The sequence below is a fragment of the Alternaria ventricosa genome, assembly GCF_023758065.1.
Source record: "Alternaria ventricosa strain BMP 2768 chromosome Unknown scaffold_13, whole genome shotgun sequence".
Taxonomy (NCBI): Eukaryota; Fungi; Ascomycota; class Dothideomycetes; order Pleosporales; family Pleosporaceae; genus Alternaria; species Alternaria ventricosa.
This window is the reverse complement of record NW_026055693.1, coordinates 735,684-754,596: the sequence shown is the minus strand read 5'-3', so window position 1 is coordinate 754,596 and position 18,913 is coordinate 735,684. Positions and strand designations below refer to the sequence as shown.

At 53.5% G+C, this 18,913-nt stretch overlaps 7 protein-coding genes across 7 annotated transcripts; 5 read left to right on the top strand and 2 right to left on the bottom strand.

Annotated features, from left to right (window-relative positions):
• Positions 1–502: 502 nt before the first annotated feature.
• On the top strand, positions 503–2,256 carry J4E93_007482 (uncharacterized protein; the record flags this gene model as incomplete). The annotated part of the gene is made up of 5 exons (XM_049345389.1): positions 503–655; positions 709–1,026; positions 1,085–1,291; positions 1,351–1,858; positions 1,913–2,256. 5 exons carry the CDS (start codon positions 503–505, stop codon positions 2,254–2,256), a joined length of 1,530 nt encoding a protein of 509 aa, XP_049197619.1.
• A 361-nt stretch (positions 2,257–2,617) lies between these two features.
• On the bottom strand, positions 2,618–3,351 carry J4E93_007481 (uncharacterized protein; the record flags this gene model as incomplete). The annotated part of the gene is made up of 2 exons (XM_049345388.1): positions 2,618–3,164; positions 3,218–3,351. 2 exons carry the CDS (start codon positions 3,349–3,351, stop codon positions 2,618–2,620), a joined length of 681 nt encoding a protein of 226 aa, XP_049197618.1.
• A 194-nt stretch (positions 3,352–3,545) lies between these two features.
• J4E93_007480 (uncharacterized protein) lies at positions 3,546–5,030 on the top strand (the record flags this gene model as incomplete). Its single annotated transcript, XM_049345387.1, has 2 exons — positions 3,546–4,182; positions 4,231–5,030. The coding sequence occupies 2 exons, from the start codon at positions 3,546–3,548 to the stop codon at positions 5,028–5,030; spliced, it is 1,437 nt and encodes a 478-aa protein (XP_049197617.1).
• Positions 5,031–6,181: 1,151 nt separating this feature from the next.
• On the top strand, positions 6,182–8,377 carry J4E93_007479 (uncharacterized protein; the record flags this gene model as incomplete). The annotated part of the gene is made up of 5 exons (XM_049345386.1): positions 6,182–6,223; positions 6,289–6,802; positions 6,856–7,448; positions 7,494–7,641; positions 7,689–8,377. The coding sequence occupies 5 exons, from the start codon at positions 6,182–6,184 to the stop codon at positions 8,375–8,377; spliced, it is 1,986 nt and encodes a 661-aa protein (XP_049197616.1).
• A 2,910-nt stretch (positions 8,378–11,287) lies between these two features.
• CYP51B (Sterol 14-alpha demethylase) lies at positions 11,288–12,969 on the top strand (the record flags this gene model as incomplete). Its single annotated transcript, XM_049345385.1, has 3 exons — positions 11,288–11,533; positions 11,583–11,780; positions 11,830–12,969. The coding sequence occupies 3 exons, from the start codon at positions 11,288–11,290 to the stop codon at positions 12,967–12,969; spliced, it is 1,584 nt and encodes a 527-aa protein (XP_049197615.1).
• A 581-nt stretch (positions 12,970–13,550) lies between these two features.
• J4E93_007477 (uncharacterized protein) lies at positions 13,551–14,766 on the top strand (the record flags this gene model as incomplete). Its single annotated transcript, XM_049345384.1, has 2 exons — positions 13,551–13,668; positions 13,808–14,766. The coding sequence occupies 2 exons, from the start codon at positions 13,551–13,553 to the stop codon at positions 14,764–14,766; spliced, it is 1,077 nt and encodes a 358-aa protein (XP_049197614.1).
• Positions 14,767–15,148: 382 nt separating this feature from the next.
• On the bottom strand, positions 15,149–15,929 carry J4E93_007476 (uncharacterized protein; the record flags this gene model as incomplete). The annotated part of the gene is made up of 2 exons (XM_049345383.1): positions 15,149–15,337; positions 15,393–15,929. The coding sequence occupies 2 exons, from the start codon at positions 15,927–15,929 to the stop codon at positions 15,149–15,151; spliced, it is 726 nt and encodes a 241-aa protein (XP_049197613.1).
• Between the last annotated feature and the right edge of the window lie 2,984 nt (positions 15,930–18,913).

Sequence of the window (18,913 nt, the reverse complement as noted above, 5' to 3'; positions counted from 1 at the left end):
CAGTCAGGTATTTAGAGAAACGGCACTTCGCTCCTACTTCTGAACCCCGACTCTCCGCGGGAGAAGTTTCTCTGGTGGTGAAGCCAGGGATCGGCAAGCGCTAGGGAGTGGATGGTGGGGATTGGGTCCTGGAGTAAAGCACACCAGTCCCTGCCGTCATCGGAACAAGATCATCATGAGTGGACTAGATGATAGGCGGCTCAATAGCCTCGGGCTGATGATACCCCAGCCGCTTTCTCCAGTGGTTCGACAGTCGGTAACGTTCTTAAGGGACAGCGTCTCGCTCGCTGATCGAGGGGTAATTCCGGACAAGCAAGTTCCCAGTTCCATGGTTGAGATTGCTGACTTGTGATTCTTTCGGACCGCGATTTGTTGCTTGACGTTTCTGCGCGAACCCTTTTTTTCCCTAAACGCTCTGGGCACTGACATTCACTAAGAGGCTTGTTTGAGGCTTGACATCTTGCCCAGCTACTAGCTCACGCCCTGTCTCTACGTCGACAACATGGCCTCTGGAGTAGAGCGGCCGATCGATAGGTCGAGCGAGGAAGAGAAGACTATCGGCGAGGAGCATGTTGAAACGGCAAAACATGTACACACAATCGAGAACCTACCTGATCCCGACGCTGGACTCAGCGAAGAGGAACGCGCTGCGCATGTAAGCCACATCTCAGCTCCTTGCCATATACATACTAAAACCTCACCCACCAGGACAAAGCCCTCCTCCGCAAACTCGACTTCCGACTAATTCCATGGCTCTCCTTCCTCTACTTGATCTCCTTCCTAGATCGCACAAACATCGGCAACGCCAAAGTCGATGGCTTACAAGAAGACCTCAACATGACCGACGGCCAGTACAATGCCAGTCTAACCATCTTCTTCGTCAGCTACTCAGTCTTTGAGCCGCTGACCAATGTGCTGTTGAAGAAGTTAAGACCGAGTATTTTCTTACCACTTATTATGATCTGGTGGGGTATTTGCATGACGTGTATGGGGTTGGTGCATAATTATGCTGGTCTCATGACTGCGGTGAGTCTTTTGCGGTTGGTGATCCGGTATCAAGGGTTATTTGGCTGACGATGCGTAGCGGTGGTGGCTGGGATGTGCTGAGGCAGGACTATTTCCTGGAGTAAACTACTACCTGAGTTGCTGGTACAAACGTTCCGAGTTCGGCATCCGAGCTGCGATCTTCTTCTCGGCTGCCGCTCTAGCTGGTAGTTTCGGTGGCCTACTTGCCGCTGGGATTGCGCAGATGGGAGGCGTAGGCGGAAAGCCAGGCTGGGCGTGGATCTTCGTAAGTGCACCCTGAACGCTTCCTCTTACCTCCGATCATGTTGCTGACAATAACGCCAGATCCTTGAAGGTCTCGCCACCATCCTCGTAGGAATAGCAAGTTACTGGATGGTCCACGACTTCCCCGCTGAAGCCACATTTCTCTCTCCTGACGACCGAGCGCGCGTTCTCCGCCGTCTACGCGCCGATAAACAGGCCTCAGCTGCGCACGAAGAGTTCCAGACCAAGTACTTTTGGCAATCCGTCAAGGACTGGAAGACGCTCATGTTTAGCATTATCTACATGGGCGCAGACGGTTCTCTCTATGCCTTCAGTCTCTTCCTGCCCACTATCATTGCCGGATTGGGCTATAAGTCTACGACAGCAAACCTGCTTTCCGTGCCACCGTATGCAGTTGCAGCTGTGGTGACGGTGGTAGTGGGCTATATTGCTGATCGCACGCAACAAAGGGGTTACTGCAACATGGGAGTTTCGCTCTTTGGTATCGTTGGCTTTGCCATGTTGCTCGGATCTGCAAGTCCGAATGTTCAGTACGCGGGTACATTCCTGGGAGCTGTGGGTATCTATCGTAAGTGAACTCATCTAGCAGCATGGATCGCTTGGTTCTAACATGCTCCACTAGCAACGATAGCGAATACTATATCCTGGGCCGCCAACAACGTCGAAGGCGTGTACAAGCGTGGCGTCACTCTTGGCTTTGTGATAGGCTGGGGCAACATCAATGGCGTCGTTTCGTCGAACATCTACCGCAGTAGGGATAAGCCACGCTATTTCCTAGGACATGGTGTGGTTCTGGCATATCTGACGCTGTGGCTGCTCGGCGGAAGTATTGTAACCCGATTTCTGCTTGCGTGGGAGAATAAGAAAAGGAGGCAGGGAGCGAGGGACCACTGGATTGAGGGTAAGAGTGAAAAAGAGATTGAAGAGATGGGGGATCAGCGGCCGGACTTCTTATATACTCTCTAAAATGTAGGGTTGAGGCTTGGGCAAATGAGTAGAATGGACTCTAGGCGTGTCGCAATAGACAAGACACTGTCGAAGCTTCTGAACCTTAGCCTGTCGATGTAAGCTTTCAAAATTCCAACTCAGATCCACTTGGTTGGTAAATGCGTAGCTGGATAAAGTGCAGAAATGGTATATTCGACGGCGTGGTTACTCATGGTATCTGGGAGACGATGTTGCAGCCTCGGAAAGAATCAATAAAGTGCAAGTTCGCAAGCTTTTAGCCCTGCGCCCATAAGTCGAATACATGCCGTAAGATGAACGCCGCCCAATGCATGTCGTTTTGTGAATTGGCCTCTCTCAGGTAAAGGTCAAGTGCTCCAGCTTACGCACCAACCTTTCGAGACTTGACGCTGTTCGCGCGTTCCTTCCTCTCGTTGCGCCGCATCCTCTCCTTCCGATCTTTCCGATTATCCGCCCTCTGGTCGTGAGCCTCACCGGTCTTGGCTTCCTTCTTCTCGTCAACCTCGACCAGCCAGTCGTTCTCGCCCGCCTTGTTCTTGCCCTTGTAACCCCACTTGGGTACCCAGTCGCCCGTGGCCTCGTCGTAAGCCAGCTTGGTGTCGCGCTTCGTGTTCTTGATGCCCTTCTTCGCAGCAAACTTGTCCCACTTGGTGGGTTCCTTGGCTTCGGGAATAGGCTTCTCGCGGGGGAGGGGTGTTGTCGGTGCGGGGAGGACGAGGTGGACGCCCTCTGAGTTTGACTTGATTTCGCAGGTCGAGAGGAGCTGGTTGATGAGGGCTTGAGCGGCATCGCGGGCAGTGGCAGTGAGGGTGGCTTCGTCGGCGCCAGCGGGGACAGGGTTGGGGTCGTTTGCGAGCAGGTTGCCGAGGTCAAAGGTGAAGGGCGTGGGCTTGTTCACAGTGACGGGTCTTTGTTGAGTCAGCAACGGTGTGGTAGAGGACAAAGCAAGCATGCGACGTACAGTCGGCTGGAGACGGTCGAGTCTGCGACGGAAGGTGCGCCGTTGGACTTGACGTCCATGGCGCCTCCGTTGATTTCGTCAGCGAGCTGGGAATGCGTGGGCGAAGTGCCACCGAGCGCGACGCCGCCGTCCATTTCTGTGTCTGACATTTTGCGAGGGTCGAGTGGTTTTGGTAGAATTTCACTTTGCGCGCCTGCTGCCAAAAGTTCAGAATAAATTTCGAGTCCGTGCACGAGCGGCGGACTCCCGAGGCTGCGACCATCACAGAATTCGTCTCTAGCATCGCCAATTCGCCCATTGCGGAGGGCTAGAGCCTCAACCACCCGTCATGCCGCCTTCCACGTGTCTCCGGAGCTTCTCGCAGCTGTCGCTCGATGCCGCCGCCCATGGATGCATTGCACCGCGCGTGCTACGCCCCCAGATAGCCTGCTTTTCCACGTCGTCCGCCCGCTATGCCGTGACTGGACCCAAGAAGAAGGCCATGACCGCCGCCCCCAAGAAGGGTGTCAAGTCTCTGAACACGAAGAAGGGCAGAGGAGCATCAGGAGGTGACTCGGGCAAGCGGCCGGCCCAAGGAGAGCGAAAAGCCCAGCGGAAGCGCATCGTTCTGAGCAACGACAACGCACTCGAAGTATCTTCGCTGCGGGACCTCAGCAAGGACAATGTCCTCAGCGAACAGAACGAGGGCAAGGTCATGGGGTTGCCGCAAGAGACTGTAGTGGATGCGCTGCGAGCCGTCGAGGCATTCAAAACAAGCCAGGGATGGGGTCTGTTCCGCCGACCAGCCGTGTTGATGAGGAAGGAGGCGATTGAACTCGCGAGGCTGTTCAAGGAGGCCGAGAGCTCCAAGAAGACCATAAGACGGATACTGTGCGGTCAAAGAATGAGCGGGAAGAGCACATTGGTACTCCAGGGCCTTACCATGGGTTTTCTACGGGACTGGTTTGTGATCAACATCCCAGAAGGTATGGACTGTGGCTTCGAGGCAGAGACATGCCACTGACAACTCTCAGCCCAGACCCTCGTCAACGCGCATACAGACTATGCGCCTCTTCCCAACTCAGAACCGCCACAATATACTCAAGATACGTACACAGCAAATCTTCTCCAGCAAATCCTCCTGTCGAACGGAGCATTCCTTGCTGCCACAAAACTTAGCACGCAGCCTGAACTGCCTCTGCCGCTTCCTGCGGGTGCTACACTGAAAGAACTGGCGGCGCTTGGTATGGCCAACCCCGAGGCATCATGGCCAGTCTTTGTTGCGTTGTGGAATGAACTATCTCTGCCCGGTCGTCCACAAATTCTGCTTGCGCTCGATGGTCTCTCGCATATCATGCGCCACTCCGAGTACATGTCTCCGGAAGTAAAGCCTATTCACGCCCACGACCTGACTCTTATACGCCACTTCGTCGATCACCTTTCAGGCCAAAGGAAACTACCCAACGGCGGCGTGGTGCTCGGCGCAACATCACGATCAAACGCGCCTACGTCGCCAGCGATGGACCACTGCATCGAAGCAGCCGAAGCCCGTCAGAAGTCTGCAGACAAACTGCCAGAATGGAACCCCTACAAGAGCGCAGACCTGCGCGTCATGGAGGCTCTCAAAGATCTCCATAGCGACTCCAAGGGGCTGGACATTATTAATGTCGGCGGACTGACTAAGAAAGAGGCCCGATCGATTATGGAGTACTACGCCGAGAGCGGCATGTTGCGACACCAAGTCAACGAGGGCTTCGTGGCGGAGAAGTGGAGCCTGGCGGGTATGGGGAACATTGGCGAGCTAGAGAAGGCAAGTGTACGAATGCGGTTGTAGTTGTATTATACTGTGACACGAAGTGTAAATCAAGCATGTCAATATCAAGTATCGTTTGGCATTGCTAGTTGTAGCGGCATATTCAGACCAACGGTCTTTCCCATGGCCCCTATCCATATGGTCAGATACTCATCTGCTGTTATCACACTCTCGACACTGGCCTCCATCACATCAGCCGTCTGACATGGATGGATGAAGAACACGGGTCTGTTGGTGAGTGGGTGCTCCTGCGATGTTTAGTTGAATCCAACACATGGGATGATACTTCTCACAGTAATGGTAATGCCTCCAATGACACCAACATTCTCTGTCTGAGCTTTGAACTGTGGCGGGACCAAGTGCTCGTACAACGTAGTCATTGTCGGCGGATACCGGTGCTGAGGGTCACGAACGCTGATGTACAAGACGGGCACGCGATAGACATCCGATAGGACGACATCGTAGTCTACAACTGGCTGGGGTGCTACGGCATCGTGGAGAGCTTCCTACCTGAACTGAGCTCGTATCGGCAGATCAGGGCCCTGGCACCACCCACCTCGTCGTCGTCTACTACTGCCTCCTCTTCAATAGCGTCCCGATCACGCACCACAGGTCGATCTGCACCGAGCGGCAGATGGGTGGTAATGTTGAGATATACGGACCCATTTCGGTGCCTCTTCTCCACGGAAAGCCACTCGTGCTGCGCGCTACCTCTCAGCTGAAAGCATCGCTGCAGCGCATCGCAGGCCTGCTCAAACTCAATTGCATCGAGATGAGGAAAACCTGAAAGCATGCTTGTGCGTGGTTTTGTTCGGGCTGAGTAATGTAAATGAGGAGATGTCATAGGGTGAGTTGCAAGTCGACAAAGTGAGCCGGTGCGTCACTCCGGGCCATTCAACAGGGCGGCAGGCTCGCCACGCGCAAATCGGCAGGGGTGCGACGCGACTTCCCCGGCTCCAGGGCTTGGCTGCCTGCAACATCGTCCAAGGCTCGAGGGCCTGCGGACGTTCAATCTCAGTCCAGCTTAGCGGCCCAGACTCGCCCGCCCTTACTATTCGTTTCCATCGTTCGCAACACTATGCTGCCTATCTAGACAGTCATACCCGCCCCAGCATTGACCCGTCTTCGTCGCCGTCTCCGTCTCGACTCCACTACTCGCCCTTGTTGTCAAGATGCCGGCCCAGACTGAGAAAAGCCAGCTCAAGCGAAACCGCGTAGGTAGCCGTTGGACTGCCAAGTATGTGACTGGGAGCGGGTGCTGACGCTTCAATTGCTGTAGTACTCGCAGGGCGAAGAAGCCGAACCAAAGCGCACTCGCCACTCGCGCCTGTCGCCGCCTCCCAACGGTCGTCTTAAGCAGGGACCGTTGCCTTCGCCTGTAACCCACAAGGAATCCACCGGAGACGCTTCGGAAGGCTATAAAGAAGGCACACAGAGTCCCCCGCCTAGCAAGCCAAGCCAGGCACGCGGTGGTCTCTCGTCGCCCCCATCCGACACCCAGCCCTTCTCCCAGTTCGTCTACCCGCCCGACAGCCGGACGTACGCCGTAGAAGATGAGGAGGAAGAAGAGGTCTGGGGCTACCTGGTGCCTATGGATGGCCGGGACAAAGACGTGCTAGTATTGCGCCGGCGACAAGCCTGCCCCGTTCCTCAGGCACTCGTCGGCCAGACCGAAGGAACAGAGCGGGTAGCCAAAGAAGAGTACAAACAACAGGAGGACAAATACGAGAAGGAGAAGCAGGAGCGCGGTGTACCAGCAGGTGGCTACCTCATCGGTCGCCACAGAGAGTGCGGTAAGTCGCGGTAACAGTCCCTGCGAAAGAGCGCTTGTCTGACCATGTCACAGATCGAGTCCTCAGCTCACCCACCGTCTCAAACCGTCACTGTCTGCTCTTTACGGAGAAGAAGGGTGGCGATGTTGTCGCTGTACTCGAAGACCTGTCTGGAAACGGAACCTTTGTCAACGACATCTTCGTTGGACGAAATAAGCGACGCGAATTGCGCGAAGGTGACGAGATTGCCATCTTGGACCAAGCCCGCTATGTATTCAGATACCCGTTGAAGCGCAACACCCACCGATTCCGACAACAATACACTATGCAAGAGCAGCTAGGAAAGGGACACTTTGCTTCAGTATACCTCTGCGCAGAGAAAGCGACAGGCGTACGGTATGCGGTAAAGAAGTTTGAGAAGCGTTCTGGTCCTGGCGAGAAGTCCAAGGTCGAGGGTCTGCAGCAAGAGATTGCCGTGCTGATGAGTGTTAGCCATCCGGCGCTACTCTGTCTCAAGGACACATTTGATGAGGATGATGGCGTCTACCTAGTGCTCGAGCTCGCCACTGAAGGCGAACTGTTCAACTGGATCGTCATGAAACAAAAGTTGACCGAGGCGGAGGCGCGCAAAGTATTCGTGCAATTGTTCCAGTCGGTTAAGTACCTGGTAAGTCCGCAGATACCCTTCTGGTTCAACGCTAACACATGTCAGCATGAGCGCAACATTGTACACAGAGATATCAAGCCCGAGAACATCTTGCTCACAGATAAGGATCTGTCGATCAAGTTGGCTGATTTCGGTCTTGCCAAAATCATCGGCGAAGAATCTTTCACAACCACACTGTGTGGAACTCCATCGTGTATGTTGTTTTATTGCGAACTACGGAAGCATGCTAATGTTAGTCAGACGTTGCGCCCGAAATCCTGGAAAACTCCAACCACCGCCGCTACACCAGAGCTGTGGACGTTTGGTCGTTAGGCGTCGTACTGTACATCTGCCTGTGTGGATTTCCTCCATTCTCAGACGAGCTGTACAGTGAGGAGAACCCATACACACTATCGCAACAGATCAAAATGGGCCGCTTCGACTATCCGTCACCGTACTGGGATTCCGTTGGCGACCCTGCGCTGGATCTCATCGACAAAATGCTCACAGTCGATGTTGAGAAACGGATATCGATTGATGAATGCCTGCAGCACCCGTGGACCACGCAAGACAGAATAAGCGTCACCGACAGCACAGATGGTCTTACTGGGGCCATATCCAAGCTCGATTTCTCCAAGCGCAAGATACAACGGGAGCGCACTATGCTTAGTAGCATTAACGATGTTAAGGTCACTCGTGTCATCAACGCCGCCGAAGGTCAAGAGCCCGTCAAAGTTTACGCAAAGAATGGAGTTGAGAACGGTACGAAGATGAACGGCAAGACCCATGGTGCTGCAGAGGTAAGGCCTGCCGATGAGCGGAATCCCATCGAGTTCGTCGAGATGGGCGGCAAAGGCGATCAGACTTTGTACTCGGAAGAGGAGGACGGTTCCCGCTATGCAACTGACCAAAGCCTTGCATCCGCACAGAGCAAAGGTCAGGTGAACTGAGATGGAGTGGTATTTCTTTCGAGCGGAGCGTCTGGCGTATTCTAAGAGTCAACGGGTTATGGAGTTCTACGGCAATACAGGCAGAAGTGTAAAATAGTGGGCTAGGGGCCAGTACACGTACTGCGACCTAGTCATTTTACGGAGCATAGCGTAGTAAAGACGACATTTTGCACCATGACTCTACCTGTACGATGTTGCCAGACCGGCTACAGTGAGTCTAGCTACAAGGCTGTGAATCAGAATGATGAGTAGTCGACTTCCTAAAGTCGTACCTAAGCAGAAAGCCCAGAATTGGCCAAGCCAAACTCCACAAAGCCAGAAGAAGAACAAACCGGGAAAGAAAAAGTATCCCGTCGAGCAAAGAAGACTCGTACACAATATAGCCAAGAACCACCATTTGTCCTTCTTGAACCAAGTTTTAAGGCCGTTTCGAATACTATGAGTTTTCAGCCTGGTGTCAGGATAGGCATGGAAGACGGTACCGCCCTGTATCTCTTTTTCAACCCTTTCTTTCAGTTGCTCTTCCTTGAGCAGTGGAAGATCAGTATCCTCAACATCGAGCTCAAATCTTATAGCTGCTGCCAACTTGAGAACTGCGCGGTGTTCTCCAGAGACCTCTTCGAAGTGGCCATTATTGGACGCAATAGTGTGATGTGTGTAGATCCACATGATGTAGATTCCTATCGTCCATGTGAGCAGGAGTGTGAGGCTGATGATGAGCTGCAAAAGCGAGAATCCCCATTTATAATCCTGAAGTTGTGTTTAGTATGATATGACAAAATTCTCAAGGCTTAATGGCGACCTACTCCTGTGTTCTGGCACTTTCCGTAGAGCTCCATATAGGTGCGATCGAAGGTTTTGTTGTCTCTCACCCAAGTTACGTTTAGTAAATGACGAGGGACTTGACTCGCGAGGTTCTCAGCTTCGCCTTTGTACGCTGAGATGTTGAGAACAGGTGATTGTATGGGCGTGTCCATGAATTGCGACGTTTCATTTCGGTTTCCGCCAAGTCCATGTTCTTTGACATCTGTGACTGCTTAACAGACAAACTACATAGATCACGTACGGTCTTACATCGAGACACATGTGCCACTAAGCTGCACGTAGGGCTGTCGGAACTCGACGGCTCGGGAGAACGGCAAAAATTGGGTGGGTTCAGCACGGGATCATCTACATATCTCGGTCATTGACTGGTCCTTCTTGGACGGAGACGGAAGGGAACAACATGCTTACATTCCGTTGATATTTCCCTGATCCAGTAATCGCCATGTTCGCCGACTCTCCAGCCATCGTGAATCACATAGAGTACCCGCACAAATTTGTCGAAGGGAACAAGGTTATTATCGCCATCCTGGATACGAGACACAACGTTGGAGTCGTAGCCACTCATAGCGCTCATGAGCGTAGGAAATCCCAGGATGAATAACATAGTGGCAACCATAAATACCATGGCGGGTTTAGAACGTAATCTGCGCTGCCGAATAAAACTCTTAATAGTCCGACATGTTGATATAAGTGAAGCATCGTTCTCGATGAATATTGTCCGAAATAGCCGATAGGTGACAGGTTTGTCTTCCATGCATATCGTCAGATACCTTGCAAACTCCCGCCACGATACAATCGCCAACAACAGTTGACCTCCACGGCCCACAGCCTATCAGTTGTCAGTATCAAATTCCGTGCCTTCGAACTGCGGCCAGCTCACAACGTCCCATATAATATCAATCGCCTTTGCTTCTGCGAATGTCAAATGTCCCCCACCTAACGTAATTTGGAAAAAGCCAGATGACGACCACATGCTGTAAGTCGTTGGATCTAGGCGAAAACTGCCGTCCGCTTGACAAGCCTTGAGGTCCGAACGAAACAGCCACACCGCTCCGATGGCGACTAATAACAGACTGGCTAAGAGGCCGAGAACCCAGATGAACCCAAAGAACCAGCCAAATCCTCGCAGCCATCGTGTTGATTTGAGGTCTCGCTTGAGATCTCGGAAGGCGGTACGGACGCTTCGAAGGCCGTTGTGGATGTTCATAACCACGAAATCTGGTGAAAGCGACGTCTGGATTGAGCGGAACGGTGGTAAATGTCCAACAATAAAGAGAGTACTGGCTGGGCGATACCGAGTTTATCTAAAGGTAAAGAGAAGGCTGAGACATAGCCACTGCTGACATGCGTCCACCAGCCGTGGACCCCACGCCTCCCTTCAACCGGCTGCGCCCATCTATGTGCATCGATTCTTCAGCCTTTGACAGCCTACCAACCTACGAGAAATGGCGCTAAGTAGAGCAAAAGCATGAACTTGTCACACAGCCCGCTGCTGCCTCGCATGTTCAACCCTCCATAGTTGACGATGTGTAGCTGGAGTCTATACGATGCAGCTATCGGCGTGTTGGGGACAAAATCGAAATAACATCAATAACGAGACCAAAGCGCAGTAACGTTTATACACCGGATGGAACAGGAGCCATAACGGAATAGGCTAGGGATAAGTACACGTACTGCGCAGTCAAATAGTAGAGCATAGCGTGGTAAGGGTGAGGTTTTACACTTCGATGCTGCCTGCTTCGGATTGTGGATGAGGTGATGTATCCCCCAGGCCAATGACATGGCACGATGTACGATGAGAGGGTATTTGGTTTGGATGGCCTGTCAGTGGTGCCATCTCTCTCCTTTGAACGGGTGCGCTAGGATCCGCAAGCCGGTCCCTGCCAAGCTCTCGACACCGCCCACCGCCCGCCAGCCCACCTGGGCACTCATCCACTCAGACGCCGCGCTGTACGGCTATAGTATGATTGGATAGCCTGGCCCCTGCGCGAGCCTCAACCCGTGGGAAATTTATTGAGGCGCGTCCCCGTCAACAACGCCTTTCCTCACGCCCTTCACTTGTGTTGTTGCTTCTTGTCGCACAGTATGGGTCTCCTCGCCAATGTCGCCGGCCCCTTGGGCAACTTCACCTCCAACTCGTCGCTCCCCGTCCTCGTCGCCGCCGGCTTCGCCTCCTTTATCCTGCTCGCCGTCGTCCTCAATGTCTTGAAGCAGCTGCTGCTCAAGAAGCCCAATGAGCCGCCCCTCGTGTTCCACTGGCTGCCCGTTATTGGCAGTACCGTCACATATGGCATGGACCCGTATGCGTTCTTCTTCGCCAACCAGAAGAAGGTGTGTAGGAGATGCAATGGCAGAATTGGACATGACTGACTGGATGTAGTATGGCAATGTCTTCACCTTTATCCTCCTCGGCCGCAAGATGACTGTGTGCCTCGACACCACCGGCAACAACTTCATCCTCAATGGAAAGATCAAGGACGTCAACGCCGAGGAGATCTACTCCCCGCTCTGCACACCGGTCTTTGGCAAGGATGTCGTGTACGACTGCCCCAACTCGAAGCTCATGGAGCAGAAGAAGGTGCGTACGACCCAGTCTCATACTCGATCCATAGCTAACGCGAAGACAGTTCGTCAAGTTCGGTCTCACCCAAGACGCCCTCCGCTCCTACGTTACCCTCATCACACAAGAATGCGAAGACTTCGTCAAGCGCCACAAGGCTTTCAAGGGACAGAAGGGCACTTTCGACGTTCCCAAGGTCATGGCCGAACTCACCATCTACACCGCCTCTCGTTCGCTCCAGGGCCAGGAAATCCGCAACTCGTTCGACTCCAAGTTCGCTGAGCTATACCACGACCTCGACATGGGCTTCTCACCCATCAACTTCATGCTGTCTTGGGCCCCGCTTCCTCACAACCGCGCACGCGACAACGCGCGTGAGACGATGATCAAGCTATACTCTGAGGTTGTTCGCAAGAGGAGATCGGGCGAGGTTAAGAAGGACTCTCCCGACATGATCTGGCATCTTATGGACTGCAAGTACAAGGACGGCACACCAGTTCCCGAGCACGAGATTGCCGGAATCATGATTGCGCTGCTTATGGCTGGTCAACATTCATCTTCATCGACTATCTCCTGGATCATACTTCGATTGGCTCAAAACCCCCACCTGGTCGAGGAACTCCTTGCTGAGCAGAAGTCGGCTCTTGGCGAGGACCTCCCACCGCTAACCTACGAAGACCTCCAGAAGTTACCCCTCCACACTCAAGTCGTCAAAGAGACCCTCCGTATCCACGCCCCGATCCACTCTATCATGCGCAAGGTCAAGCAACCTCTTGTCGTCGATGGAACAAACTACGTTGTACCCACCTCCCACACCCTCATGTCCTCGCCTGGTTTCTCCGCTCAGCTCGATACCCACTTTGTCAACCCCTCCGTCTGGGACCCGCATCGCTGGGACGCCGAGCACCAACAATACGACGAGGAGCGTGACGACGCCGACCAGGAGAAGATTGACTACGGCTGGGGTGTTGTGTCCAAGGGAACAAACTCTCCCTACCTGCCCTTTGGCGCTGGAAGGCACCGATGCATCGGCGAGCAATTTGCTTACCTCCAACTGCAGACCATTCTCGTGGCGTTTGTGCGCGAGTTCAAGCTCAGGAATGTGGGTGGCAGCAAGGACATTGTCAACACCGACTACTCGAGTTTGTTCTCCAGGCCGTTGGCACCCGGTGTTGTGGAGTGGGAGAAGAGAGAGAAGGAGTTGTAGACGACTTCACAACCCTTCACTGCTCTATGAGGCTTTGCATTTTTAATGATGGGTGCATGTAGATACAGGCGATTATCCTGCTTTCTTCGAGCATGAGCGCGCATGAGGTTCTGGGTTCCGTTCCATGCCAACATAGACTTTGGGATTAGTATATTAGTTAATACTTTTGGGTATGTAGGAGGAAAAGATGTAATGAGAATCGAACATAACAGTAACATACATTGACATGAATATGGTGGACGTGTTGTAGAGGTTCCATGCCGGATAAGGCCGATTAGGTCGATGTTGTATAGCCGAGGAGATGTCATAGCCTTCCGGTAGGTCTACCGGAACCTCTAAAACTGGAGCGCGTCATCTTTCCTAGTCACGCATCCGGCTGGGGTCATCATCTGGCACCTTTTCACACACGTCGGATTTGGAAGAGATTCATTTTACGGTGTACCGGACTGGTAGAAAAGAGTTGGAAAGCCAACATTTACCAGAACTACTTACTCACACTCAATTTCCACAGAGTTTTCGAGAACTAGACCAAAGACCGTCCGAGACGAGTAAAGATTGCCAAAAGAAGAGAAGACTGAATGATGGACGACATGCAAAGATTGAAAGAGGATTACCCATGGATTCAAACGCCGCTCGTGGTAGGCGCGCCGATGCGCTTAATCGCTCTGGCGGACATGGCTGTTGAAGTGTCGAAAGCCGGTAAGTTGAAGAAGAGACTATCACTTCAATTCTTCTCTAGATCCATGCAGTGAGGAATCTGCTTGTTCAAGCCCCTCCATCTTTTCAAGCTTTACAACACGCATTACCACTCCAACATCATCCTAACCAACCCACACAGGAGGAATCGGCTTCATAGGCGCAGGAACAGACGTATCAGATCTAGAATCCCACATACAGCACGCAAAAACACTCCTGAACGACACACCCGCCGCACTACCAACGAAAAACAGAACACTTCCCATCGGCATCGGCTTCATAAACTGGGGCGCAGATCTCGAAACGGCCATACCCATCATCGCGCAACACCGCCCAGCAGCAGTATGGTTCTTCGCGCCTTCATCAACAGCATCTCTCGTGCAATGGGCCGAAGCAAGTAGAACAGCCTCTCCATCAACGAAGATCTGGGTTCAGATAGGCAGTGTAAAAGATGCTGTGGAAGTAGTCCAACAAATCAGCCCAGACGTTCTCGTCGTCCAAGGCACAGACGCGGGAGGCCATGGTCTCGTTCAAGGCGCAAGTATAATCACCCTCCTCCCTGAAGTCAGTGACGCCATCGACGCCCTCCATCACCGAACCCAACGTACCAAACCAATCCTCCTAGCCGCAGGCGGCATATCCGAATCCCGCACCTTCACCGCATCCCTTACTCTCGGCGCCTCAGGCTGCGTCTTGGGGACGCGTCTACTCGCCACCCCCGAAGCAGCCATCAGCAGTGGCTACCGCTCTGCTATCCTGCGCACCACCGACGGCGGACAAAGCACCGTGCGCACTAAAGTCTACGATTCCCTGCGCGGCACCAATTGGGCGGGGACGCATAATGCGCGCGGGATTATCACGCAGAGCTATGTGGATGCTGTGGAGAAGGGGATGAGTCAGGAGGAGAATACGCGGTTGTATCGCGAGGAGATGCGGAAGGGGGATGAGGGGTGGAGGGAGGGCGGGGGCAGGATGACGGCGTATGCGGGGAGTGGGGTTGGGTTGGTTAGGGAGGTGAAGGGGGCTGGGGAGGTGGTGAGGGAGGTTAGAGAGGGGGTTGTGGGTGTGCTGGAGAGGGTGGGGAGGAGGGCGAGGTTGTAGAACGTCCTTGCGTGGGGTCCTAAGATGGAGATGCGATTCATCTGGTAGGTGGAATGTACATATACATACATGCATGTCTTGAGTTCGTTTCTCTGGTGGAACATATGAAAACACATAGTGGGTTGAGATGCGAGGGTGCGATGATGGAATCGTCGCTCGGATATTTTGACACATGGTAAGAAACAGAAGAGCATGCCACCTACTAACTGCTCGCTCGTATACTCCTGACGGCTGCCACGCACATAACCCCAAAACCATGCTCCGTTCCCGCCTGCTCTTTCCTGTACTCCGGGTATTCTTGCACCGGATGCGTATGTGGCTCGACGTTAGTAATTTGATACTCGAGCTGCACAATCTGCAGCCCCTGGCCGTTCGGAACACTCTACAAAGCCTTGGTCGCCCGGTATCTGCCTGTCTTGAGGTTGAAGGCACGCTGGTCCTTCAACCACCTTCTGTATCCAGCAACACTACCAATCTTCTCGCCGTAGTAGTCCGGTGGGGGATTCGCTAGCGAAGAGGCAGTGGGGTCGACGCGGTGACGCTTGATGCGGTTGAAGAAGGCCGAATCTTTCTACACACACTACCATCAGTATCCGGCATCTCAACGCTATCCAGATGTGACTTACCCGCGTGAACTCGCCCAGCACACCCCTGTAAGCCAGATTGAAGACCTGGTTGCCGAAAATAGGCCCAATGAGCCATCCCACAGCCATCATGCCCAAGGTGCTCAGTCCCATAAGCATGAAGGGGTCGAAGCCGCCGAGTTGGGCGGAGAGGGTCGCGTCATAGCCATTGTTGATCATGGTGGTGAGACCAAAGTACGTCACGCCCACGGCGCCGACTCCCGAGCAGGCCTGGCCAATTCTCCGGCGCGTGCGGCGTAGGGCGAAGAAGGCGTTCCATGTGAGTTGGGGTTGTGCGCCGGGCGAGTTGTTGGCCGCCGGCCGTGCGGGCGCAGTCGATGCATGGCGTACTATCAGTCTGCTGGGAAAGGTGGTGCGAGAGGCGGTGGTCGGGCTATTGCGCTGTTGTTGTGGGAGCTTGCTTGGTCGTGTGCATGTGGAGAAGGAAGTCGCGGCGGCGGTGGATGCGGGCGCCAGTATCGCGGGTGGGAAGCGGCTGGCAAAGGCCCTCGCTGGGCACAGTGCACTTCGTGTGAGCATCGTGGACGTGTCGTGGACAACGGTGGGGCGGCGTCGTGAGGTCGCAATCGTACCGCCAACTTTCCGCTTCGATAGATGTCAGTAGCTGCAGATTGCGGGCCTTGGCGATTGCGGAGAAGCGTCCTGCACTGTCGTCGCCGGATTGAGTTTGCCCTGCGCTTTGTGTCTTACAGCAACTCAGTTTGTTGCAACTCTTGATCCGGAGGATTTTGCGAATGCGCTTAACGTTGGTGAGACGTCATTTCTTCATCTTGCTTGGAGGTTGCTGACTCATCCGGTCGGCCATCTTCTCCACACTATGGGTCACGACCATCTCTTTCGAAACTTCTACATTGTCTGGTCTCCTGACGTCTCACGACGAAGTATGTGCTTCATGATTCAGATCAGCACGTCTCCTCGGTTTTTGTTACGTCGGTCAAGGGCAAGCCATGAGTGGTGTGCCCCTCCGCAAGAGCTGTGCAGAATCTGGCAATGAAAGGCGAGGGCATGTGTCCAGTGTGCCTCTTCACAAGCTCAGATCCACCTGATCAACACTTTGTTTGTCAGGCCTTGTTAAGGGCAACCCCATGGGTTGTGCCTGCTACACGCACGTTCAATACTCACCCTTGTCTCCGTGCCACGCAAACAATACAGACGCACAGCGGTACCGGTCCAATGGATACGTACTCCATTCCTTAGGCTTTTCCTTCCTTTCTGGGAATCATGGTTCAGTGCCCGTACCTGCAGTTGTCACCCACCGGTGTGGCTCGATAGTCACGGGTCTGGACACGGGTAGGTCGATCGTTCAGCGAGACCACCACAACCTTGGAACGCTATGATATCCCTGTACACTATGCCTCGGCGACTGGGGACGATCTAGCTGCTTTTGGTGCCATGCTTGCGGCTTGTCAACCGCGCAAAAGCTTTGGTGTGAACTTGGCCCGGAGTCTGAATCATTGGGACAACGTAAATCGGAAAGACATGCAGGTTATCATTGTAGGAGCTCAGCTTGAGTCTCAGTCTGTGACCACGGAGAATCCATATGTCTCTGAACAGAGGCCAATGCCGCGAGTTGGTGTGACATGTATGAAGTATATCAAGGTCTCGTTATTGTAGCAAGCCAGCCAGTCAAATGAATGATCCGCCAAGTCGGGGTTCAATATCTCCACGTCCTACTGTTGCCCTCTGCCTGAGACCAACTGCTCGCTATGCACCAAACTCGACCCCGCCCAATCTCCCTGAACATCTCCACGGCATGTCCAGCTCCATGGCGCGCCATCCGTCCTCCTACACCACGACGCGCAACCTATCCATCAATGTCTACATTGATCAACGCCAACCATGAAATCCCTCCCGTGCCTCCCTTATCCTACTGGGATCCGGACACGCCGTCACCTGTGGCGTCTGACCGCTCAGAAGTCTCGCCGAGCTCACCAGTGAACCCATTCCTCGCTCCGCCCAAGTCCCCAATGGAGCAGCAATACCTTTTCCCAAAGGCAGCACCTCTCCTTCCGGCGTCCCCTCTGTCAATCTTTGACAGTCCAATGTCGCCAATGGCAGTCACATTTCTCCGTACACCCACCCCTTCGCCAACCAAAGCGACGTTTCTTCTGTCAGCCTCTCCAGATCTATCCCCGCGCTTCTTGCTCCCACGATCACCGCCTCCTTGTACGATGGAAAAGAGAGGGGTTTCCGTATACGATGTTGTGAAGGATATCGCAGAGAGGAGAGGGAGCGTGGCTAGTATGGTGAGGATGCAAGAGATGATGAAGTCGGAATTCTATCAGTCGCTATTCTTAAAAAGACAGCAGGAGATGAGTGGTTATTCAGGGAACGAGAAGAAGGGAGAGAGGACCAAATGGACGATAAAGGGAATATGGAGACGATTGACTGGTGGCAGAAATTACCGGGAAGTCGGAGAAAAGAGTAAAACTGTACTGCGCGTGGATCGCATGAAGATATCTAGGCCTCAAAGCCTTGTGTCTCGAGTTTAGTCTTTACCTAAGGTTATTGCATGATTTTAAACGTGCCTCCAGAGTCTCCTGCCGTGAGTTTGAAGAACACCCATATGCCGTGTTTGGTACCAGAGCGACAGTAGTTGAGATGCCAGTTCGATACAGGAATCAAGCTGACTGGGAAATATCCACGGATCGAATGGTACAAGTTTGAGTGATTCGTTGGCGCGGATATAGAGTTCAATGGCAGATAGTGGCAACGGGACGCTGACGAGCTAGCGAAGAATGTGTTGCGAACCACGGGAGTCTCGGAGGTCGATCGACGAAAAATCTCCAGATGCCATCCTTTCCGATAGGCAAATCAGCTTGTAGGATCTCGTGTGTAATGGCGTTGCGATAACCCGTGGTGCCCGTAGAACATCAATGACGTGTAACCTAGTAATCTCGGTGAGTGGGTTTGTGGCGCGAAGCGGGCTCGAGATGCCGTTGATACCGAGTCGTGCGTATGAGCAACCATCTTCAAAGTAGAGATAGTGTGATTGATGAGCAATGTTGAACATAAGAATTTGCGACACAATACCTTATGCGCAAACCTCAGGGTCCACCGTGATAAAGGCGTGTAATGCGGATGCAGGCGTAATTCTCGGCGATACTGGCTGAGAAACCACCAACTCGGTGCAAGTGGGCTGTCGTGCTGGGTGTCACGGCCGCTTATGCGGCGAAAAGGTCGGTAAGACTTTAGCGTAAGGCACACTGCGGTCTGACCACACCAGACTGGCTATTGGCTCCGCTGGAAGGCTGGATTATACCATTGTGACATTCGCCATGGCAGGCGAATGCCAGGGGAGCGACGTCAGGCTCCGTGGCCGTGGTAGGAGTGAGGTTATCTGAGACCAAGACCAAGTGGATGCCGGTGGATGACAGTGGATCCTAGGGTGGTCCCAGGCGCGGATCGAAGCACCCCAACATACGACGCTCAGACAGGTGGTTATCAGTGGAGTCGCGCTAACAGCAGATGAGCGAGCGTTTGCAATTCGAATTTGACAATAT